General features: G+C 37.2%; 3 protein-coding genes across 4 annotated transcripts; 2 read left to right on the plus strand and 1 right to left on the minus strand.

The window, feature by feature from the left end:
- The first annotated feature begins 6,072 nt into the window (after window positions 1–6,072).
- Window positions 6,073–6,751, plus strand: LOC103838207. Its single transcript, XM_009114636.3, has one exon. It carries the CDS (start codon window positions 6,131–6,133, stop codon window positions 6,584–6,586), a length of 456 nt encoding a protein of 151 aa, XP_009112884.1. The 5' UTR covers window positions 6,073–6,130; the 3' UTR covers window positions 6,587–6,751.
- Window positions 6,752–12,562: 5,811 nt separating this feature from the next.
- On the minus strand, window positions 12,563–14,862 carry LOC103838206 (ethylene-responsive transcription factor ERF061). Its single transcript, XM_009114635.3, has one exon. The coding sequence runs from the start codon at window positions 13,784–13,786 to the stop codon at window positions 12,857–12,859; it is 930 nt and encodes a 309-aa protein (XP_009112883.1). The 5' UTR covers window positions 13,787–14,862; the 3' UTR covers window positions 12,563–12,856.
- An 8,305-nt stretch (window positions 14,863–23,167) lies between these two features.
- On the plus strand, window positions 23,168–24,921 carry LOC103838205. Of its 2 annotated transcripts, none has more exons than XM_018655119.2 (5): window positions 23,168–23,363; window positions 23,439–23,527; window positions 23,593–23,896; window positions 23,971–24,098; window positions 24,195–24,921. In XM_018655119.2, exons 2-5 carry the CDS (start codon window positions 23,459–23,461, stop codon window positions 24,687–24,689), a joined length of 996 nt encoding a protein of 331 aa, XP_018510635.1. In that variant the 5' UTR covers window positions 23,168–23,363; window positions 23,439–23,458; the 3' UTR covers window positions 24,690–24,921. The 2 variants fall into 2 exon arrangements, with proteins under 2 accessions (XP_018510635.1, XP_033135360.1); XM_033279469.1 differs by having other exon boundaries at window positions 23,225–23,243.
- Window positions 24,922–25,514: the final 593 nt, after the last annotated feature.

The following is a 25,514-nucleotide window of genomic DNA, read 5'->3' on the forward strand; positions in this document are numbered from 1 at the left end:
CAAATAATGAAGAACCTCATGTGTGATCAAAACATTATCGGAAATAGCTCTACCGGGCACAAAAGCGGACTGGTTTTCTGAGATGATTGAGGGGAGGAGTGGCTGGAGTCGCTTTGTCATGATCTTAGAAATGATCTTATAGTACACGTTGCACAGCGCAATTGGCCTGTACTCCATCACCGTCTGCGGGCGCTGCACCTTAGGAATGAGGCGGATGTGCGTCCCATTTATCTTCTCCGGGAGTGTGCCTAAGATGAAGAACTGTTGGATCTCAGTGGTTATGGAATTTCCAACACTCTCCCAGTTAGTGTGGTAGAAACCCGCCGAGAAACCGTCCGGGCCAGGGGCTTTGTCCGCATGAATCGAAAACACTGCTGCTTTAACTTCTATGGCCGTTGGCGGTTGAATCAGAATGAAGTTCTGTTCTTCTGTGATGACCGGGTCTAAAGCATAGCTCACTGTTTCCGTGCTATTTGTAGCTGAGGATGAGAGGAGCTTCCCAAAATACTCCACTATGACTTGGGCAATTTGTTCTTCTTTGTAGACCGGTGCTCCTTGCTCATCCTCTATCACCGAAAACATATTAGCTCTTCTTCTTCCTTTAGTGACTGAATGGAAGAACCCGGAGTTACGGTCCCCCAATCTGAGCCAGAGAAGTCGGCTCCTCTGCTTCCAATAAGCTTCTTCTGCGAGATAAGCTGCTCGTAAATCTGCTGTCACCTTCTGTATCAGCTCTGTGTCGTTCCTCTCATCAGTCAGAGCGGCTTCTAGCTCTGTTCTTTTTGCGTCGATGACCAGCCTGCTGTTTCTTTGCTGGTTCCTATTCCAGTGGGAGATGGCTTTTCGACTCTCTTCTATTTTTCCCTGGACTGTCAGCCTCGAGCCATTCTCCCAAATAGCGCGGACTAGCTCCCTAACTTCAGCATTGTCCTTCAGACGCCTGTCATAACGGAACAGGCCGTTTCGCTTTCTCTTGTGGGGCTCTAATAGGGTTATGATCGGCTTATGATCAGATCCTTCATAGTCCATATACTGGCTGCGTGCTGTAGGGTACAGCTCCGCCCAAGCAGTGTTAGCAACTGCTCTATCGAGTCTACACCTAACCAGGTGATCACCTCGCTTCCCTCTCCATGAGAGAGGATCGCCTGAGCTCTGAATATCATAGAGATCGCCTTCGGAGAAGAACGTTCTCAGGTCCGTGAACGAACCCTCTGGTCTTGCCGGACCTCCCGTCTTTTCCTCATTACTAATTATGTCATTGAAATCCCCGGTGACAAACCAAGGGCCACTGCGGGCCTCATTAGTGGTGATCAGTTGATCCCAAAACTGTCTTCTGTTTAAAATATTTGTATCACCATAGATGAAAGAGGCAAAGAAAGGTTTTCCTTCGAATGTAACAATCGTGTCAATCAAGTTATTAGATGAGCTTAACACTTCAATGTTTACATTTTCCTTCCATAAGAGAGTAAGGCCTCCCGCACAGACACCCGTAGGCGGGATGATATGATGAAAGGCGTAATCTAACTCCTGCGTTTTCGAGAGAACCGTTTCCGTGGGATTTTTTGTTTCAGAGAGAAAAATTATATCTGGTCCAATAGACCGTTTAATCTCTCTGAGTCTTTGAACTGTCTCGGGACTCCCCAACCCTTGACAGTTCCATCCCATTATTTTTAAGGAACGAGAGTTGATGGATTGTGAAAATCCATCCTTCTCTTCGACTTTGGTGGTAGCAGTGAACTAATGGGTTGGTTTTCATAGCTCTGGCTGGAGTTTGCTTGTCTAGCTTGGCCTTTAGATCCTCCTGCCACATCTTTTCCACCGTTTGCCCCTCTTGGAGTTTGAGTTATGCCCTTTGCCGTTCTTCTTTTCCCTGGCTGAGCCTTCTGAGAGACTCTCCTCTTAGCCGCCAATGGTCCTGTTATCTTCAGAGGGCTTTCTTGTGTCCTCCTCTTCCCCGGGGGCCTGCCTGGTTTTCGCTTTGTCGGGGGTTCAGGGTTTCCATCAGTTCTTGTTTCCTCTTGCGAAGAAGGTCCAAGTCTGAGAACTGCTGGGATTCTAGCTGGAATCTCCACTGGTGGTGACCTTGCAGGTGTTGTGCCTTTGGAGGCTTGGACCATTCGGATTGCAGTTTCTTCTATTTCACCTTGGGCCTCAGCCAATCGCATCCGTTCTTTTCTTGCGGCACTCTCTGTTGGGTCTGCACAGGCCGTATATTGTGCCATTGCCTCCCGAACTTCAACTATTGCCAACTCCACTGCGTCTTTGGGAACAGAGTTTGGATTCCCCGTAGGAGGAGCCCCTCCTACTAAAGGACTAAGCTCTGCGCTGTTTCTAGCTGGTTCCGTGCTAGGTTCATTCCCCTCCCTATGACTGCCAAACCCTTGGCTTCTAGTGCTTCTAGCTCTGCGATCTGACCCCTGCTCTTGGGAGTTAGTGTCTTTAGAGATTGGTTTATGAACTCGTTCCTGCGAGTTTTGATCACGGGGTTGATAGCTCGTTTGCACATGTCTCTGAAAGAAAGACGAATGTTGTTGGCTTCCTCTGTCTCTAGAGTTTTCTCGCGTAGATCGAGCGTAGGGGTGGTGTCGAGGTGGATATTTATTCCTCTCCTGTGCGTCTCGACCCCTGCGGGAGTAGGTCTCACTCTCCGCTGGTCTCCTTCTATCATACTCCCGTGCTCCCGAGGCTCTGAAATTCACCTCTCTGTTTTGGCGGTGCCTCTCTCCAGCTGGTTGACCTTCCAGCCGCTCTTTCGCTTCCTCCTTTTCCTTAAGGGCATCCCTCTTGCGTGCTTTTGCCTCCAGACAGTCCCGTAGTTCATGGTCGAGGCGTTGACACATCGAACAGTGCTTCTCGAGCTTCTCATACACAAAGTGAGCAATGACTTCACTACCTCCCTTATATTCGATAACAGATTCTTTTATCAACGGGAGTCTACCGTTAATGTGTACTCTCATTCTAACTGCCAAAGATGTGTTATCAGCTTCCTCAAAGACTCATATATCTTCGCCAACTCTTCGAATAGTGTCTTCTGTCCAAAGATGGACTGGAATCCCTTGCACCTTGATCCAAAATGGTATTAGTGAAGGGAAGTGGGGGGAAGTAGTCGGCTCCCATCGTTGTAAGATGATCATCCATCGTCCGTAATGGTATGGTCGTTTATCTAGGACCGCAAGCAAGTCAGTCTCCAGTTCAAACTGGAATTGGAAGAGCCCCTGTCCGAGGTCTGCTCCAACTATCTTTCTTTCTGTCTTCCAGTGCTCTGAGAAAAACGCAATGACTGCCCACACTTTCTGCGCCGAGGGGTTTGTAACTCTCCCGATGAGTGTGAGAGCATGCTTGTGCGTAAGATAGGCATTCTCAGTTTCCTCTACTTGGATTCTTCCCGTTCTTGGAGCTTGGTACAAATCTGTGGCGATCTTTTTCCCTTTTGCCGCCGCTGACAATCTTCTAGCTTCCATGCTTGTCGGCGACCTTCTTTAAATCTTCAGTCCCACGTTACCTCTTTTGATATTTCTTAAAGAAGCTTACTCTGGTAGATCTGGTAATAAATGCAGCAGTTTCACCGGTCTCTCTCCCAAAATCTTTATAAAAGCCACCTTTTTTAAATTGAGCTGTAGAGAGTGACAAATAGAGAGCAACGGAGCCCCGTTATCAAATCGTATACTTTGCAAATTGAGCTGTAGTAGGTAACGGAATCCCGTTTATCTCCTTCGACCGTAAGCGAACATCTTTAAGCAGAGGTCCTTTTTTGCAGGTGATGATCCTTTGAGCCTCCTTTGGGTGAGTTTAGGGTTTTCAGGTCCATTGCTGAGTCGGAAAGAGCTTTTCCGATGGTCTTCACGGTGGCGACGGTCCCTCCGACACGGTCGGGGGAAGAACCCGGTGTGTAATCTGTCAGAGCCTGCTTTTAACCAAAGGTTATTGCTAAAAGGGGCGACAATTTGAATTAGACACCGAACGTACTGATGGTCTAAAGCAAGTCTTCAGACAGAGGTACTTTCCACGCGCGGATAAAGACCTTTCTCGACAACGTCGTCAGGGAGAGAAAAAAGTCTACGGGTTGCCTCTACGAGTTTCTATCTTTCTTTTCTTCCTACATTATACTATCTAACTAGGAGTTTTCCTCCTACAAATTATCCTACATTATACTATCTAACTAGGAGTTTTCCTCATGTACCATGCGCAGACAGAATAATTTTAAACTAGTGATATGCACCGATGCAAACTTAGTATTTGGAGTAAGAAAAACTATTTCACTTATTTCGTTGTCTTACGAGTGCTTTATCATCAGTGAAGGTCAGAAAACTTCTATCCACTTGAAATGAATCTAATTCATAGTTTGATGTAACAAAAGCTTGAGGAATCCATTAACAATGTGCATACATACCAAAACTCATGCATACAAGTTCATCTATAAATATGGAACCTTGGCTCTCAGAATTCACCAAGGCAGAGAAACAATAAAGAAAAAGAAGAAAACAACACTTTGCAAAAAAAAAAAAAAAAAAACATTTTACAGGTGAAAACGATGGCGTCTGAGGAAATGAAGTCAAAAGAGTACATGAGCCAAAAGATGCCCCGAGAAGTCTTGACTCTGAATCAGATTATGAACAGTCCTGATTATGAAGGAACCACCATGTTTGTCCAAAAAACAAAAAAGAACCACCATTTCTACTCCAGGTTACTCTCAACTGTTTAGCCGCAGCATCTCGGGAGAATCGTCCGGATTTGATACCCGACCCTATAGCGGGCCTACCTTGAGGGCCAAGAAATCTGGATGTGGCAATGGCTACAGCAGCGAAAATTACCCGCGTTACTAAACTTATATATTTAAGTTTTCACCTGCAAAATGAAGTTTTTTAAGTTCGAACTTCAAACTTAAGATCAATACTCTTGAAAACCATGATTTTTTTTTTTTTAACCATTGGGTAACACATTACATCTCCACTGATAAGGTTTCCACGATGAAACTCTCCCTGAAACACTTGGATCATCGTACGGTTCTGCATGTACGACATTTTCGATGGATAAGCTCTTTTCGCAGTAGACAACCACAACAAACGGCTCTACCTACAATACTTTGGAACCTCTGATAAGCCTCGTATCATATAATTTGCAAGAAATTGCATGGTATAGGAATCAAACACCAAACCTAAGTGTAAAAACTTTTAAACCTTAACCAGTAAATTACGGTCATACCCGATCCGACACCATGTGGCACCTAAAGCTCAAAAACTTTCAATCCATCAATAAAATATATAGCGTAACACAAGTTATAACACCAACCACTACACCACTGTCATTTTAGCTAAACTCATGCCCCTAAAATATATAACATAATTTTGGCGTCTAAAGTAATAAAGATTTTACCTGCTTTAGCGCAGGGTCCTGATTACGGTGCTTCCACATGAGTCTTTAATTTATACTATTCATTTTTATCTTATTTGTTTTCGATTTCCTTTTTTAGATGGGCAGATGGGTTGGAGTTGGACTACGTAAACGGAGAGATGAAGACAGACCAATTAGCTAAAGGGCCATATAAATTAAGTAGTATGTATATATGAATGGTAAAATAAGAATCCAAGGATGGATGCCTCGTGAAAATATTAATAATGAGATTGTCTCATTATTATCAATATCATGCGGTTTCTTTGCAAAGCAACTATGGAATGATAATTCTACAATATCTCTTTACCTACTTATATTATTTCAAACGATAGTGACGTTAAAGAAAAATTAAAGGAGGGAAAATATATTTTAGCATAAATAATAGTGCAATATTAAAAAATAAAACTTGGGGATAAACTTTCACAGTTTTTACACTGTAACTGAGCGATGAGATAAATATGAATCAAACAATGAATCTTGGACAACTATATCTGAGAACCAATTCTGAAATAGACATCCAAATTAGGCGAAAAGAAAATGCCATTCGAATAGATTCAATTATAGATAACTTTAAACTAAGAATAGGAATAAGTTCAAGATAAATACAAGCACTAACAAATGGAGTATGTTCGAATTCAAGTAAGCCGTAAGAAATTCTCATTGTATATATAGATATCTACAACTCACTCCAAACCCCACACACAATACAAATATAATCATAAAACTCACCTCTTCCCAGATGCAGTACTACGAAACCCGTGCGAAAGAATACTACGATGTGGCTCAAGGTCAGAGCCGCCAGAGCTATGGCCAGAACCACCAGGGATATGGACAGAGCCAAAGTCGCCCAGTATATGGGCATAGTCCGACTCTGAACTACCGTAGCCACGGTGGGTTTCTTGATGGGTTATTCAAGGGTAAAAATGGTCAAAAGGGTCAGAACGGCTTAGGGTCGTTTATAGGGAAACACAAGAACCAAGATACTAACAAGGACCATGAACATGGGAAGCTCTTAGGACAGCACGAGAAGAAAACTCAAGAGACAAACAAAGGTGTTAATGGCCTAGGAATGTTTATAAACTGTGGAGAGAAAAAACTTAAGAAGCAAAATGAGCACAAGAAGAAGAAGAAGAACAAGGATGGGCATGCCAGTGGCAATGAGAGTGGAAGCAGCAGCGGTAGCGACAGCGACTAAATCAAATACTTCCATAAACATGATGCTTCTAAGGGATACTATATAAACTATAAAGTAACTAGACGTATTATTTTGAATAAAAAGCCACTTAGGTGGTTGTTGTCTCTGTGTCCCAAATAGTTTCACTACTACGAATATACTTTAATGCATTTGTTTCAAATCCAATTGAGAAGACTAGAGATCATATAACACATGTCAATTACCAAGAAAATTAGAAGTCAAATTCAAAACAATTGATTCATATTTCATGATTTTTTACCAAGGATAAACATAAATTTTACTCGTGATGCGGTCATTTCATAATCATATATCCTTTTGTGTGTATCACATTTGAGAAAATTTGAACAATCTCATATTAATATATGTTGGAGTAAGCTTGAAGTAACTTGAGATTGAAGCTACCTAATCCTATTGAGTTATGGAAATCTATAAGGATTAGGAAATATTGAAATATGTTAAACCTATTGTGTTTAGGAAACTTTGATTCCTATATATAAGAAGATGTCAAGATGTGACATAGCTTATGAGTTTTAGGTTATTGATTTGATATTGTGATTGTGATCTGAATTGAGTGAATAAGAGAAGGACTTCTTATTAAACTTGTTTGTGTGATTCTATATTTGGTATCAGAGCAAGCAGGTTCTAAAGATTGATCATGAGTGATAACAAGGATGAGATCGTAGCACACAAAGACACCGGCATGGCGCACAAAGACAACGGCCCTGCTTCCATCAAATTTCCGATGTTAACTTCTTCAAACTATACTGTCTGGGCTATGAGAATGAAGGTGGCACTTAAGGTCAGTGAGGTATGGGAAACAATTGACCCGGGATCCAAGGATGAGAAGAAGAACAATATGGCTATAGCGTTTCTATTTCAATCCATACCCGAAGCTCTAATCTTGCAAGTTGGAGACATTGATACAGCAAAGGGAGTTTGGGATGCAATAAAGGCAAGACATGTTGGAGCTGAGAGGGTCAAAGAAGCTAGACTACAAACCCTAATAGCAGAATTCGATAGACTCAAGATGAAAGAAGAAGATACAATAGATCTCTTTGTTGGGAAACTATCTGAAATCTCATCAAAATCTGCATCACTAGGCGAGACCATTGAAGAATCCAAACTCGTGAAAAAGTTTCTAAAGACCTTGCCAAGGAAGAAATATATACATATTGTGGCCTCTCTTGAACAAGTTCTTGATCTCAACACAACGAGCTTCGAAGACATAGTCGGTAGATTGAAAGCGTATGAAGAACGGATCGCTGAAGAAGAAGAAGAAACACATGACGAAGGGAAACTGATGTATGGTGATACAAGCCAAGATAGTTATGGAGGAAACTATAGTGGAGGACGAGGACGAGGTCGAAGCGGTCGTTCTCAATGGAGAGGAAGAGGTCGTGGTCGCACTGGATCAACGTTTCAAAGTCAGCGAGATGCATATAGACAGCGTCAAAACGGAGATGCGTCACACATAACCTGTTTCAAGTGTGACAAACAGGGTCATTACGCTAATGATTGTCCGGACAAAGTGCTAAACTCCAAGAGACGGCTGAAAAGAAAGATGAAGACACCCAAGATGCTGATGAATTAATGGTACACGAAGTAGTCTACCTCAACGAGAATAAAGTAAACCCTACTAGCTTTGAGGCTGATCTTGATGCAGAGAACGTGTGGTATCTTGACAACGGTGCTAGTAACCATATGTGTGGGAACCGCCTGTTCTTTTACAAACTTGACGAGACCATCACCGGTAAAGTAAGATTTGGAGACGACTCTCGGATCGACATACAAGGAAAGGGCTCAATCTGTTTTGTTCTTAAGGAAGGCGAGAAGAAAATCTTGAATAACGTCTACTATATACCAGGATTAAGAAGCAACATTATTAGTTTGGGACAGGCTACTGAAGTGGGTTGCGAAGTCAGTATGAAAGACAAGACACTGATGCTATATGACAGATACGGAAGCTTGATGGTTAGTACTACACGATCAAGAAACAGACTATACAAGGTCAGTTTGGAGGTCGATCGTATGTACTGTCTACAAATAACTGAAGCCACACAAACATCTGTATGGCACTCACGACTTGGCCATGTAAACATCAACACACTAAAACTGATGGCAAAAAGGAAACTTGTTACTGGCTTACCCAACGTCGAAATTGAGAAAGAAAAGTGTGTTTCTTGTTTACTTGGAAAGCAAGCGAGGAAACCTTTTCCACAAGCAACGAAGTTTAGAGCTTCTAATCCACTAGAGCTTGTTCACGGGGATCTTTGTGGTCCTATTTCACCAACAACACCGGCTCTGAAGAGGTATATATTTGTGCTTATAGATGATCACACACGATACATGTGGACAATATTATTGAGAGAGAAAAGTGAAGCTCTTGAGAAATTCAAAAGATTCAAAACACTTGTCGAGGAAGAAACACAGAGCAAGGTCAAGATGTTTCGAACCGATAGAGGAGGTGAATTTGTGTCTCATGAATTCAATGAATACTGCGACAAGAAAGGGATAAAGAGGCACTTGACAGCTCCCTACACCCCTCAGCAGAATGGAGTTGTAGAACGACGAAACCGAACACTTATGGAGATGACAAGGAGTATCTTGAAGCATATGAACGTACCAAATAACCTATGGGGAGAAGCTGTGAGACATTCTACTTACCTAATCAACAGACTTGCAACAAGGTCATTAGACGAGAGAACACCATATGAGATGCTACGCTCAAGAAGACCAAACCTCTCGCACTTAAGAATATTTGGATGCCTATGTTATGCAAAAACAGAAGCACCGGGAAGAAAGAAACTCGATGATAGAGCAAGAGCACTGGTACACTTGGGAACTGAACCAGGATCAAAAGCATACCGATTACTTGATCCAGTAACCAAGCGAATCAGAGTAAGTCGTGATGTTGTGTTTTATGAAGAGAAAGAATGGGACTGGAGTAAAACAGAGGAAACAGAGCATCCTAAAGCAGGAGAGCTTGTCGTGAAACTCAAGAAGTTGGGTAATGAGTCAAGAGAAGTCGAGATCATTCAAGATGAAGAAGAAGAAGAAGGTGAACATGTTATTGAAGTTGATGATGAAGAAGACATTGAAGGTGATGAAGAAGATGATACACAAGAACCTAGACGGTCACATCGCGTGAGTACAAAGCCATCTTATCTAGATGACTATATTTTGCTTGCTGAGGTTGAAAGTGAACGCCTCTTGATGATCATTAACGATGAGCCATGGGATTATAATGAAGCCAAGAAGTTGAAGGTATGGATCGATGCTTGCAAGGATGAAATATTCTCTATATAAAAAAATAATACATGGGAACTCGTTGTGTTGCCTTCTGGAGTAAAGCCAATTGGACTCAAGTGGGTATTTAAAATAAAGCGTAATGCTGATGGTAGCATCAGCAAGTTTAAAGCACGGTTGGTGGCAAAGGGTTATGTTCAAAAACATGGTATTGACTATGATGAGGTCTTTGCACCAGTGGCTCGGGTTGAGACAATAAGGATGATCATGGCGCTTGCGGCTTCTAGAGGATGGGAGATCCACCACCTTGACGTAAAGACTGCGTTTCTCCATGGAGAATTGAAGGAGGAAGTGTTTGTGGTTCAGCCAGAAGGATTTGTAGTTAAAGGTCAAGAAGAAAAGGTTTATAAACTCAAGAAAGCACTTTATGGTTTGCGTCAAGCACCAAGGGCCTGGAATATAAAGCTAAACCAGATCTTGCGAGGTCTGAACTTTCAAAGATGCTCGAAGGAGCCTTCACTGTATCGAAAGGAAGAAAACAAGAGTCTACTTGTCGTGGTTGTTTATGTAGATGATCTATTGGTTACTGGATCATCACTTGAAGTAATACAAGAGTTCAAGAGAGAGATGGCTACTAAATTTGAGATGAGTGATCTTGGCAAGTTGACTTATTACTTGGGGATAGAAGTTTATCAAGGAGAGAATGGTATTGTCTTAAGACAAGATCGGTACGCACGGAAGATTCTTGAGGAAACGGGAATGAGCTCGTGTAATCCTACACATGTACCAATGGAGATGAATGCCAAATTCTCAAAGTCACCTGATGATAAGGACATTGATGCAAGAGAGTATCGACGGAGCATTGGCTGTCTAAGATACCTACTACACACACGTCCTGACCTTTCATTCAGCGTGGGCGTGCTTAGTAGGTATATGCAAGAACCTAAGGAATGTCATGGAGCTGCTCTAAAGCAAATCTTGAGGTACCTGCGTGGTACATGCTCTCTTGGTCTTCGGTTTAAGCGTGGTGGTAACTTGAAACTGGAAGGTTACAGTGATAGCTCGCATAATGTGGACAATGATGATGGGAAAAGCACTACAGGCCATGTTTTCTACCTTGGAGATAGTCCTATAACTTGGTGTTCAACAAAACAAGAGATTGTGGCGTTATCAAGCTGTGAAGCAGAGTTTATGGCTGCTACTGAAGCAGCAAAGCAAGCCATTTGGCTTCAAGAACTGCTAGGAGAAGTCCTCAATGAAGTTCGCAAGCGAGTAATGATCAGAGTCGACAACAGATCAGCAATAGCACTCACAAAGAATCTTGTGTTTCATGGTAGAAGCAAACACATACATAGGAGGTTCCATTTTATTCGAGAGTGTGTGGAAAACGAGCAAGTAGAAGTTGATCATGTGCCTGGAAGTGAACAGAGAGCTGATATACTAACCAAATCACTTGGAAGGATCAAATTCAAGGAGATGAGAAACTTGATTGGAGTTGAGGATATGAATGAAGTTGAGCTCAAGCTTATGGGGGAGAATGTTGGAGTAAGCTTGAAGTAACTTGAGATTGAAGCTACCTAATCCTATTGAGTTATGGAAATCTATAAGGATTAGGAAATATTGAAATATGTTAAACCTATTGTGTTTAGGAAACTTTGATTCCTATATATAAGAAGATGTCAAGATGTGACATAGCTTATGAGTTTTAGGTTATTGATTTGATATTGTGATTGTGATCTGAATTGAGTGAATAAGAGAAGGACTTCTTATTAAACTTGTTTGTGTGATTCTATAATATACAAATAGGGTAATATTTCCAAAGGAGTTGCAAGATCACCACCAAACTACAATTAAATCTAAGAAAATATATAACGACTTTACCAGTTGGAGGTATTGCAGGATCTGCTATAGCGAGTTTGACGAATGGAAAAGAAATTATCAGTTACAGTTATAAATTTTAGTAGTGAGAAATGAGAACATTAGTCTATAGACCATTTCAAACACTGTAAAAGGGGAAAATTACTATAACAAGAAGTTTTCCGGAATATAAGATTAAGAACAAAAATAAACAAGAGAATGGTGATGGTGTGGCTTTTGCTATGTCTAGTTAACGTTGTTTATATGTTTTGATGTGTTTGACTCTGGGATTATAATAGTTAAGCTGCCGGTTCTTGTCTCTGGGATTGTACTCTTTAGATCGTCAACTAATGTCTTTGGGATTGCATTTGCGCAATCACCGGCTTTGTTTCGAACATGTATCGTCCGTTTAAGTTTATCAATAAAATTCAGATGACAAAAAAAGAACGGTGATGTTGGTGGATTTTCATGATCCCAAAGAGACTGAAGAAAGATAGATTGAGATACTGAAAAGTTATTATGAAAAGTAGAACTGTACATATACATATAGATTTATATTATGGACCAAATGTAGAATTATATATCCAAATGGACTAAATCCAGATTTGTTACGATGGTTTGGACCGAAATTTGCTTGGTTCATACTACAAAGTTTGCATATGTTAAATTATCAACGAGTGAAAAAATAGTCTTTTGACTTATCACAATGGAAGGATGGAATAAAAGGGACAACTACAAAAGCACTGGGCATATGGTAGAGACTGTGACATGTGCTTATCTACTACCTTCCCCACCAGTCTTATTTAATAGCTTTGTTACCAACATTATGTTTTAACTTCGCACCATTTCAGTGTTCAATCTCCAGAAGAAGCCTTGCTCAAATAAAACTGTAACGTATTAATAGTGGTTCACAGTACAATCAGAAAGTCCTTGGATGATAACAATATATATTCAAAAAAGGAGCTTTCACAACCTCTCTCAAAAACTACGAGGCTTAAGTTTTAATATTCCATTATTTAACGACTTTCGAGCGATTTTAACAAAAGATCCGGTTTATTTTAAACCCTAATTCACACCTAAACCCCTAATCTTCTCATCATTTCTTGATTCCCAAGTTTTCTTTTACTCTCCATATGATTGATGTGATCAAAATTCAGTTTGTGTGTTTTAATTGGCGAGAACTTCCCAAATAAGCTCAGGATCGAATGACGGCATCCTCGCAAGCAAAAACCCATCAGTATCCACTCCCATCATCGTGTCTTCCTCCTCCGCCGTCGATGTTGTCGTCGCCGGATAGCTCTTCTCGCTATTCCACAGACCCATCTGCGAACTCCGGTAACTATCCTCTGAACTAACCACAGTGGCAGTCACCGCTTCCGCCGGAGAAGAAAGAATCTCCGACGAGGATGAATACGAAGAGTCCGCCGTCGCGGTGGAAGAATCTTTGCTTCCTTTTCCGCTCTTCTTGGCTCTCTCTCTTCTGACTCTCTGGCAAATCGTTTGGATCTTCCCGTCGACGGCGCTTTTGAGAGCTATTAGCTTAGAGGAATCACCGAGTCCGAGCAGCTCGCTCGGGTCCTTGAGATTTGGGAAGTTGAGACGAGCGTATTCTCCGCGGAGCTTATAGGCGGCGCGATCGTAAGCGTAGGCGGCGGCTTCCGCCGTCTCGTAAGTACCTAACCAAACCCTCATTCTATTCTGCGGCAGTCTTATCTCGGCGACCCATTTTCCCCAGTGTCTCTGCCTCACTCCTCTGTATAGCTTCTTCCTTTTGGCCGTCCCAGCCGCCAACGAAGCGGCGAAAGCTGCGGATGAGGAAAACAGAGGAGGAGGAGTGGAGACCGCTCTGTTTTGGAGGTGGAGTCTCTCGATAAGATCTCGTTGCTGGAGATAGACGGAGGAGCCGAGCTGTTGCGGTGGAGGATTGAGAGTGTCTAGGGATGTTGTGGAGGACTCTCGGGAGGAGGGAGTGAGAAGAGAGAAGATTGAGTCGAGCGTGTTTGGTCCTCCTGCTAATATGATCTGCGACAAAGAAGCTCTTATTTCTGAGATTTTGGGACTGAACTTGGTCTGAAAAACATCATTATTTTCTTCCATTTTTCAAACTGTAAACACACAAAAGGTTATCGCAACAGAAACCGTCCCGGATTCTTGGAGTCTTAACGTAAAAGAAATTTTTTATTTCAGCGAAGAGAAAAATATCAAAGAATATGATAATGGTGATGGTGGATTTTCAGGTTCAATAAAGATGAATAAAAATGTGATTTGAGATATTGGCTATGAAAAGAAAAGATTTTATTTTATTTTTAAGATCTAGCTTTGTGGGTTATTAAAGTTAAGTTCAGCTTGTACATATTTATAGACTTTTGTAGAGAGAAGAAGAAACCCCAGAAATGTTGCTTTACTGATTTCACATGGAGCTCTTTGACTTTTTTTTTGTTGATTTTTTTTTTAGTTTGCCAAACTATTTTCATCATCATTTTTATTAAATGTTTCTAGTTTGAGACACTATGTTTCCAACCACATTTTGTTTAATTAATAATCACTGTAAGATAATAATAAGCACTAGCTTTGCTTTGAAAAAAAAACCTTTGTCAATATAAGCACAAACTTGCATATCCTTTTACCAAAAAAAAAAAACTTGCATATCCTTTAATTTTAATCAAGCTTTGCTTTGGAAAAAAAAACCTTTGTCAATTAGAGTGTTGAAAATTGTGAAATCGAGATTTAACTAGTGATGAAATAAAGTAGACCACTGGTTGAAATCTGTATTTCTTAAACGTTTTGGTAGGGTGTAGCCGCGTAGGTAGATGTTCAACTAGCAAGAACCTGGCTACGATTTCTACAATACTATATAGTAATACTTTAAAAGCTGTGACACAATAAGTAATGTCGTTCCTTAATATTCAATGTGTCATGTGTGCCAATAATTTAAATAGATTAATCGCTGCTAATGATAAGGTGGTACCAGCTTTGATTATGGCTTTAGCAAAAAAATTAATCTAATCTATAGTATTTTCTATCAAAGGTGAACGTTTTAAATTCACACCTCTTGTATTAACCTTCACACTTGTTGATAAAAAAACATTTATACTGTTTTTGAAGCAAGAGTCTTGAAATTGTAAGTAGCTTATATTTTGGGTACAAACGACTAAAAAAAAATTGAGCGTTTGACTCCTTATAGGCTATAGTTTTTTTTGACAAACTCCTTATAGGCTATAGTTACCATATAAGAAACGTATTGCTGTTTGACTGTTGGTTTGGTGGTGCGATATGTGATAGATGCTAAATGATATCATTCTATCATTTGCTTCGACGGTCAAACACATATTTTCCCCGTAAAATTAGCATATACTCCATCCATTTGTTAAAGATGAATGTTTAAAGAAAACACATTAATTATACATCTTTTTAAAATTATCAAATTTCAATGCTTTTTAATCAATAGTCTTTCAATAAATTCAATTAATTTTATTAAAATTTGCAACAGTGTATAAAAAACATAAAATTTTATTTTTATGAATAAAAAATTTTCTCTAAAATTTTTATCTTAATGAAACGAAAGTATTATATAACATTTTTAATACAACTTAAAACATCATTTTTAGGATTTTTGATCAAATGTTAAAAAAAATTGTTAATGTCCTGGGAATTTGTTATGTCAGACACAGTTTGACAACATTATATAACATTAATAGTATATTCAATACGTTCCTTAAAGATACATATTATAGAAAAAAATTTGTTACTAAAAGATTCATTTTTTACATTTTCAATGTCTGTTTTATTAACTAATTGTAAACTTTAAAAAATTTAATTGTACTAATTAATTTTTTATTGGTTTAAATTTGTAAAAAGAAAATAAACACAAAAAATTATGCAAATTTAATATGTTTTATTAAAATATGTGAAAAAACTAGAATATAGAACTTTTAGGAACAGAGATAGTTCATATATTTGATGCAGAAACAGCTGAAATTAACCATCTTCTGACTTGTGTCTTCTGATCTGCACATATTAATTGAAAATTTTCCAACCGAGTCAATTCCAAAATTTTATTAATCCTTTGTGAATTTTTCTTCATAATCTCATCATTATTTTCGTCAACATAAAGACAAGTCCGTGTGGAGACCACAAGAAACTTTTAAAATTTATGAGGCAAGAGAAAGAAAGAAAGAGAGCATGAGTCAAGACATCTTCTGTTTCGAAAAGGTCCGTATGGTATCATAAATTCTCTGCCACAAATTTATTTTCTCGCCCATCCTGAGGTCTATGATTTCATTCTCTGTGTTATGTATATCTTCTCATCTACAGGACGTCACGTTGATTAGATATACATTCACGACTAAATACTTAAAATGTAAATTTAATTTAATTTTACTGGGGCTATATTTTGTAAAACTACTAGATCAATGTAGCTCAAATCTTTTTTTTGTCAAGAATTAGCTTGTGAAAAAGACACCGATTCGAACAGCTAAAACTTAGAACAAAATTAACATATAACATAGTAAAAGAAGAGCTCCAAGCATCATATATTCACTTATCAGTCATTGTATTTTTATTTTTGGAATATGTTAGATTGAAAAGTTGTGGAAAGAAATTGATGTTGAAATTCATCCATGTAAGAAATGAACACTGGTAATTTAATTGGTGCAAACACCATTTTCACTTGTTGCCAACCTTCACAATACTATTTTGAAAATTAATATCATAATTAAGTTGAGACATATATATGCGTTTAAAAATAATCTAAACATTTAATTCAAATTCTTTCTTGTGGCCTATATATTTTACCTATATACAGAATTTGCAAACCAATTGATAAGTTCTCAACATGTGCAAACCCAATTTGCATCAAATATCTGAAAGTCTTCTAGCCATAGACTCAGGTTTTTTAATTTGATTTTTTGACTCAAGTTTTTTTTAAATATCTACTCAACGAAAAGATGTATTTTGGAGGTCACGAGTAAGGGATCGCAATCATACGTCATGGTTTATATTGTATGGATGGTAACCATACGTTTATAGGATTGTTTTTTAAGTATGTGCAGTGTTAGCCAAAATCGATACGTTTTTAATTAAAATCTCAATTCTAAATTTGAAGTGTACATATATGTACGCATATAATATTGGTGTGTGATCAATGACACGTACAGTCAATAAATAACTTTTCGAACATATCTCGGGGCCGGTCCATTCATAATCAATACAAAAAGTATCATTAAAGCCAGTCACATGTAAGCTTTCGGTGATTTTTGTTTTGTTATCTTGTTCCTGGAGAGAAAAATGGAATATAAATGGGATATGCATATTTACCCACTATTTCCATGAGAGCTATGAAATTTATTTACATCAATTCTTGTTGAAATATATTACTATATGAAATTTAAGCCGAATGAAGTTTACTAAAGCTTGGCTAAGTCTATGTTATTTCAGTTTAATCAACCAAAAGAAGGTACAAAAGATTCGCAATAACTTTCAAATTCCAAATAATAACAAATGATAACGTTCAAACTAATTAAGTATTGCAAGTAAAATCTAATAGAATCCCATGTGGACTTGAGGCCATTTTAAAGATATCTATGCCTCTCTTAGTATTGAAATTTCACAGTTATAATTAAGTGCTTTCAGTAATATGAAAAATTTTAGCATATATGCAATCCATGTGTATAAATAATTATTTATAGTTACAGTGCATTTTCGTCTATTGTCATTCGAATTTGTGATATGAAGTTTGATTGGTGGGTAATAGCAACTTAGCAAATTGAGATGTTTTAATGCTTGTTTTTCCAAGTATAAGAAAGTTTATTAGCAACTATGCATATATATAGTTTTTAAAAAAAACTATGCATATATAAATTTTAGTCAAAAAAGACTATGCATATATATTACATACACTTAATTAATATATTTATTTCTTACACGTAAACATCAACTTTTTATTAGTTGCTTTCGAATGTAAGCCGAAGAGCATTACGACTTGTGGAATACAAGTAGCGGATGCATGTGGACTGTGGAATATGGTAAACTCGAGAACATTGAGAATCTTATCCGGATCAAGTGACAGTCACCGTATGAAAGTAACTCTGTCGTCGACGTAATTAGTCGAATAACCGATGCCATAAACCAGTAAATAATGGGAAAGGTCAGGGGTATAGCGGACATTATGAACACCGAAAAAGTAGTGTTTTGTCGTTATTAGCGCATGTCTTGGAAAGGCGACGCCGACAGAACAGTGGTCCACTGCTCCTGAAGTCGACACGTGACCAAACTTTGTCTCCTTGTGAGGTCCCATAAAGATTAAACGGATGCTCCAGATCATCTCGTCACTACATATCACGGCGACTACATTTGTTTCAGTTAATTATGTAATTTCGTCGGGAAATGACGTCACAGTGATACCATTCTTCGACCTCTGACTGATATTTGACAAAATGTTGTTGGTATGGCTTTAAATTAGACCTAATTATAATCCTTTTTGTTTTCATTCACGTGATTCGTTCAGTAACGTTGAGAGTATAATAAATATCTAGAAAATTGCAACTAACTAGTTATATTGTTAGAGAAAACATTGTCAATAGTTTCAAAAAGAAAAAAAAAACATTGTCAAGTACTATCCTCCTTATATGACCTTTTTAGATCAGCTCGTATCTTCAAATAAAAATAATAATAAAAATAGTCTTTTAGTAGTCTCTTCTTAGTGAAGAGGTTCAAATAATTGAACCAATACTCAGCACATTTATATTAAACAAAAGGCAATCAAGATTGCTTGGAATTAGAAGGAATCACGATACTGAATATTATAACATATAAAACTCATAGGTTAGTATGAAATCGTACGGAAATCCTAGAAAGCTGAAAAAGGGAATTATGAACATACAATACACAGATTTGAAGGTGACTCTACAAATAAAAAGAGTTTATATGCCGTAGTTGTCCTAATTCGGGTGGATAACTACTACACAGTACACGCCTTAGACATTGATCTACAAATATATAATGACAAACATCATTTTCCTTAAAAAAATAACTTTACAGATGCAAGTACAGACCTACGTGAATCGTTGTGGACCTCATAGGATTATCTTTTGCAAGGTTTAGACGTATATCTTTTGCAACTTATAGGGAATTGAATATTAAAGTTAGATATCCTCCTAAGTAGATCTATATATGTGTTAAAAAAAATGAGTAGATCTATATATATCCGATTAATTTACCGACCAAACCATATATCATGTGTGTACATCTATACCTGAGCATATTTATATGACACGTATAATTATAAATACTTATATATATGTAGTTTCGATTGTATTTGATGGGTTAAATATTATTCAACGGATCGTAGACACTATGACCAATATCGTTTCTTTGACGGCCGTTGTGGACCATCATTCATTTAGACTTTTAGTGTATGAATGGTAACATAATAAATGCGTTTTTCAAAGCGGTATTACACAATCCGCTTTTGATTCATCAATCACAAATATTTCTGAGGTGTGTGCGGTATTGGGGGACAAAAAAAGCAAAAACGCACTTGGTCAAAAGTGCTTGTTAATTACCTGACCACTCTTCAAAACCGCACATCAGTTGATAAGCAGCGTTTTTTTTAAATACGCACTTCAACTGAACTGATCTGTTACTTTTATATTTGAAATAAACATAAAACACTTTTATATTTGAAATAAATATAAAACGTTGACAATTGTCACATAATTATTAATAATTTTTTTTTTGTTCTAGAGCTAGAGATTTTTTTCCATTGTACAAATGCAATAAATTTACTTTATAATTTAAACATGATTAAAATATTTAATCTATTTATTCATATGACACAATAAAAGATAACACTGTATATATTTATGTGAGAATTAAAATATTTAATACTATCTTTTTGTTATATAGTATTCCTTTTTAAAATATAAAAATAGATAGACATTTCCACATTTATCCATAATAGAAGACCGTACCGAACTAAACCTCTTTTCTCGGTTCAGTTCAGGTCTAATGTTTTATATCTGTAGAATCCGAGAATTGGAACCAAATTTTGTATTTCATATTATTTTTAATATTTATCTAACAAAACCGCAAAATATTTTTTAGCAATCAAACATTATCCTTTATCGCTTATTTTATCAAAATTGCACTTATCAAATGCATTTCACTTTGAGACATTTTATTTTAAAATATATTTATTATGTTGACATATTATTTATATTATTTTAATACATTATATATTCTATACCATTATTATTTTATTTATTAAATAATCATTCAATACCGCAAATATATATTGTTACCAATCAAACATGATTCCGTACTGTTTTTTACTTAAAACCGCAGTTGTTCCGTACCGCACTCTAATTCCGCACGAACCGCACTTGAACCGTCCCGCTTTTAATATCAATTCCGCCATCACCATTCGGAGCCTAGTTTCCAAGTGCAGACAGCCAGACATTATTATATATATGTGTTATGTATATATTTGCGTGTGTAGTGCCGAAACGAAAACCTTCACATCCAAGCAACTTAAATAAATGTTGCATGCCTCAACTATAAAATCTCTACACGAATTCTTAATCATGTTTCCTTGTTTTTTTTTGGGTAAACATTTTTTTTTCCAACTAAACAGCAATAGACCAATAGTTCGATGATCAGTTGTGAGATACAGTATCTCAGATACTTATACTAATTGCTGTATACATTAGAGAATGCTGATTTTTCATTTACAGATTTGATATTTTGCATGATACCAATGCATAAATACGTATCTATGGTTTATCAAATGCTTGTTACAAATTAAGAAATAAAATGAAGAGATATATACCCAAACTTTTTCAAGTACATGCAAAGAATAATCATCACTACATAAAGATGAGTTACAATTTTTTTAATAATATACAATAGCTTTGACAAGAGTTTATATTAGTCAAACCTACCATATGTTAAGCGGTTAACAAATCAATTTCGAGGTTAATTATAACTTTTAAGTAATGTGCGGAACCATCCACAAAACTAATAGTAAACGAATTATCCCCCAACATATATTGCTTAGTGTCGTAAACGTGAAGAAAAACAACGTCAAAATAATACGCACCAAAACTTGACATTTTTGCATTATTATTTACTATGTGGAGCCCACCGTCACTATGCACGCACAGTAACTTTCTCTTTTTCGCTTCTATATAAACGATCGTTTTGATCAATTGTAATACACCATCTCTTTTTCCTCTTATAACATATTCTCTCTCGTTATTATCTTATATCAGTAGTATCTTCTTTCTGCAGATATAAAATTTCGCTTATAATTAAATTTCTCTATACTATAAAATTATAAGTTATTTTATAACACTTAGCTATTATATATGTTCTCTACGTGTGCGTATAATATATGAGGTCCCCTCTTATCTCTAATGATGAACTTCAATAATTCTAAAGCAGATATGAATATGATGTATGGCCACACTTTTATTGACCTACCAGTCTTCTTATTTTTCTTATTTCATTTGTTTTAATTTTATTTATTAGCAATGATTAAATACAGCTGAAAATGCTAAAGGCAAAAGAAAAATCAGGTACCCTATGGCCTATGACCATGAAATCTTTTTTTTTAATTGTAATGTTTAGATAAATTATACTTCCTTTATTCCCGAAAGAAAAAATTTCTAGAGTATTCACGCACATTAAGAATATAATAAATGTTTACAATTAAATTTATTATTTATGTTATTATACATTTTCCAATAAATATCAACCAATAGTATTTAACAAATTTAAATATTTTTAATTAATGTTTCTTAAAAGTATACCGCTTTTAAACATTAACTACTAAAAATACCTTAAATTTTTAGAAAATCTATTATTTTGGAACAAAAAATAAATCTAGAAAATCTAACTTTCGGGAACGGGGTAGTATGCGTGAATTGATTAGATTTAGCTCAATATGGATATTCTTAAAATGAATATTTACAACAAATCGGTGGACATAATGTCAGTATAAAATAAATATTCAACCTGTATGGCTCATTAAATCGACACAAACATACCGTAAGAGTTTTAGAATTAATATATGACAAAATATATAAAATCAGCGACGACCATTTTAAACGAGATTTCCAAGTGTAATTCTCTTTAAAGGCTTGTAGATAAAGCAACAGTAGCAAGAATTTTTTTTCAAAAAAAAAAACACTGACAAGAAAATAATACTCCCTCTGTATCATTGTAAGATGTGTTTAAGGTTTTTGCATAAATATTAAAAAATACAAACTTTTATTTAATTGGTTTTGGTTACATAACATATCATTAAATAAAACTAGCTACACCAATAAGAAAAAGACGCAGTATTTTATAATCGATCAAAAATTTCAAATAATATTAAATTTCACATAGAATTATAAGAACATTATTTACTTTGAAACAAAATCAATTTTTTTAAACACCAGTTAAACTGATACGGAAAGAGCATGATTATATCACTTAATGTAACTGACTTAGTCTTTGTTCTCCACAGAATATAATTTATTAACAATCAAAACTTCAATAATACTAGAATGGAGGCATGGAGCTGGACGTGGACCTGGTCGGTTTGACTTTTTCGATTAAATTTATTTTAATATATTTCCTCATATTATTGAAGCTTGTTTTTTTGGCTGATAAACTTTCGAAACTTTCGCGTGAGTTTATTTTTAGTCTCACAAGTCTGTTATCTCGTTTTGGTTGCTAATTAATTATATGAGTTATGAACTCTATCCCAATATTCTAAAGTTGGCTTTCTAAGTATACGTATATACGTGGCGAGTCCAACACCGACGCCAAGTGGAACTAAGACTTTTTTCTATTAAATTTTCTTAATGTTAATATTCTTCCCATGCAGGTGTTAGTTGTATATCTGGTTCATGTTGGTATGGTATACGTCTCAATTATTATTCAACTCTTCTTTCTTTTAACAATCGTCTAAAAGTTAAGAAAAATGAAATCATTGAACATTTATAGAGTCGTATGGAAGCAGATTAATTAGTAGTGGTATTAATTGTTAAACAGGATACCTAGGTAGCAAATACAGATTGAACATTTATAGAGTCGCATGGAAGCAGATTAATTAGTAGTGGTGTTAATTGTTAAACAGGATAACTAGGCAGCAAATACAGAATTCGTATGATTTTATTATTTTAGGCATAAATATACATATTTCCGTTAATTTAAAAGAATATTTTGTCAAGATGGGAGAATCCGGTGTGGGCGTTAGAGCATTGAGAGGACCTTTCTCTAGTACGAGAGGATCGGGAAGGACGCACCTCTATTTGGCCGGGTCATTTCGGGGCAAGCGGAGGGGGGGGATTATATAAAAAATTATAAAAAATAATTAAGAGATGTTAATGTGAAATCGAAAATAAGGCCTTGATAGTGTAGCCTGGATTCTAAACCCAAACGGCCCAATGTTGCATATTTTGTTGTCCTCATACAAAAACGATGCCGTATAGAATTAAAATTGGTTAAGCAAACCAATACCAAGCTAGCTGGAGGAACGAACGACTAAAGAGTCTAAAGTAGAAAGGTAAGTCTCTGCTGCGACTGACTCACTTCTTCTTCTTCGAGCTCCAACCAATCTTTGCTTCTTTCCGATTCGATTCGAGGAGCGAACACTGGAGAATCATCCTACAGATATCAATTTTTTTGTGAGTTGATTCCTTTTCTTTGTATTTAGATGAAACGCTAACTTACAAGAGAGCTTCGATTTTGTGGATCCCAGATGGAATCTTGATCATTGAAATGGATGCGAATAGATTCTTCGTGTTGCTTCTCTGTATAGCTTTGCTTTTGGGGACTGATAGTACTAAGGTAACCCTAGATTTTCCGATTTTGATTTTTTGTAAATCGATTGATTGATTGATTGTTGAAATTAGGTTGATGGAGAGGAACAAATCGTCTCCAATTCGACAGATGCAAGTGTATCTCAGATTGTTACTGACTCTAAGAGTATAGATCATTCTACTAACACCACCACCAATCAATTGGGTGGATCTGAGACCAAGCCTATTGATAGTACGAGTCAAAAGAGTATAGGAGGAGGTGAAAGTGCTAAGGAGGAGGAAGCTAAGAGCAACTTGTCTTCAAGGAAGAAACAAGGTGAAGACTGTGATCCATCTTACATGTGTTCAGATGAGCAGCATCTGTTTCTCGCTTGTCTCCGTGTCCCTGGTGATGATGGTGAGTCTCCTCCTTTGCATCTCTTTTTTTTATAATAGAGAGATTCTTGTTTTGAGAGTGCATTCTCTGTGCAGATGCGCCTCATCTCTCTCTCCTGATTAAGAACAAAGCCAAAAGTGTATTGGATCTTACTATAACTGCTCCCAGTTTCGTCCGCTTAGAGACCGATAAAGTTCAGCTTCTTGAAAGCCAAGACACAAAGGTGGTTACATCTCTTTTATATATGAATGGTTTAGCTTTTAAACCATGGAGGATCAAACCTATTGCGACTTCTTACTTCTTGTTTTTTTTTTGGCAGGTGAAAGTCTCTATTAAGAAGGGAGGGTCCAACGATAGCGCAATCATACTCGCTTCCAGTAATGGTGGCCATTGCAGCCTTTACTTAAAGGATTTGGCTGCTGCAGGACATGATACAGGAAAGGACAGTACAGTGGCTGTTTCTCGCCCTTCGATACTCAACATCAGCTCGCGAACACTCATTGTGATCGCCATGATTTCCTTCCTCGTTCTCTCCCTTGTCATCATCCCAGTGATCTACCACGTTTACAAGACCAAGTCGCAGGGAAAAAGCAAATACCAGAGGCTCGACATGGAGTTGCCGGTCTCTAACACCCCGTTGGTGGCAAAATCGGATCAGGAAACGGGTGATGACGGATGGAACAATAACTGGGGAGATGATTGGGGAGACGGAGATGAAGAGCAGCCGAATACTCCAGTGTTACCACTCACGCCGAGTGTTTCTTCTAGAGGACTTGCTCCTAGACGACTCAGTAAAGAAGGTTGGAAAGATTAGCGCCTTTACTCTGCTTTTTTTTTTCTCTTTTGTTTCCGTGGAGTCTATACATTAGTACAAGATGCCCGGAGAATTTGAGTCCAATTGGTAAGAAAATTTGTGGAATGTTGTTTTCTTCATGTATAAGTGCAAACCAAACCACGTTCTCTTTAGACTTTTGGGCCTTTACTGTTTCCGAGTATGATGAGCTTCTTGTTTATAGACTTAATTACTCTTTTATAAGCCTTTTACATTTGGGCATGTATTGTCAAAGTAGAAACGGTATTGTTAGGGTCTGAGAAGATATGTTAGGGTCTAATATGGAAATTGTTAAGTGTAAAGTAAACTCCTAATATAAGAAACTTTTGGGCCTTTACTTTACGTATGTTGGGAGAGCTTATGGGCATGATAGAATATAAGTGTTGTTATACATTGTTTCGCATTATTGTTAGGGTCTGAGAAGATATGTAAAGTAAACTCCTAATATGGAAATAATCTATATTTCAAGTAATATATACATGAATGAGATTATACACGAATATATCGTAATACCCCCTTTAAATTGGAGACTTTGTAAGGCGTAGTTACTCTTTTATAGCCTTTTACATTTGGGCATGTATTAGTCAAACTAGAAACGGTGGCAAGCAGATAGAATATTATTATTGTACATTATGTGTTCCCATTATTGTTTGGGTCAAAACGAAACTGAAGATTTATAGTCGGAAAATAACCTTGCGGGTTAATGTTAACGTTAACGTCAAGTGAGGCGCCGCCGGAGACCACCACGTTGCTCTGTCAAATGAAGTCGTCACAAAGCTCACGTGGTAGGGGACCACTTTCGTCTGT

Source organism: Brassica rapa, chromosome A09 (assembly GCF_000309985.2).
Source record: "Brassica rapa cultivar Chiifu-401-42 chromosome A09, CAAS_Brap_v3.01, whole genome shotgun sequence".
NCBI classification, from domain to species: Eukaryota; Viridiplantae; Streptophyta; class Magnoliopsida; order Brassicales; family Brassicaceae; genus Brassica; species Brassica rapa.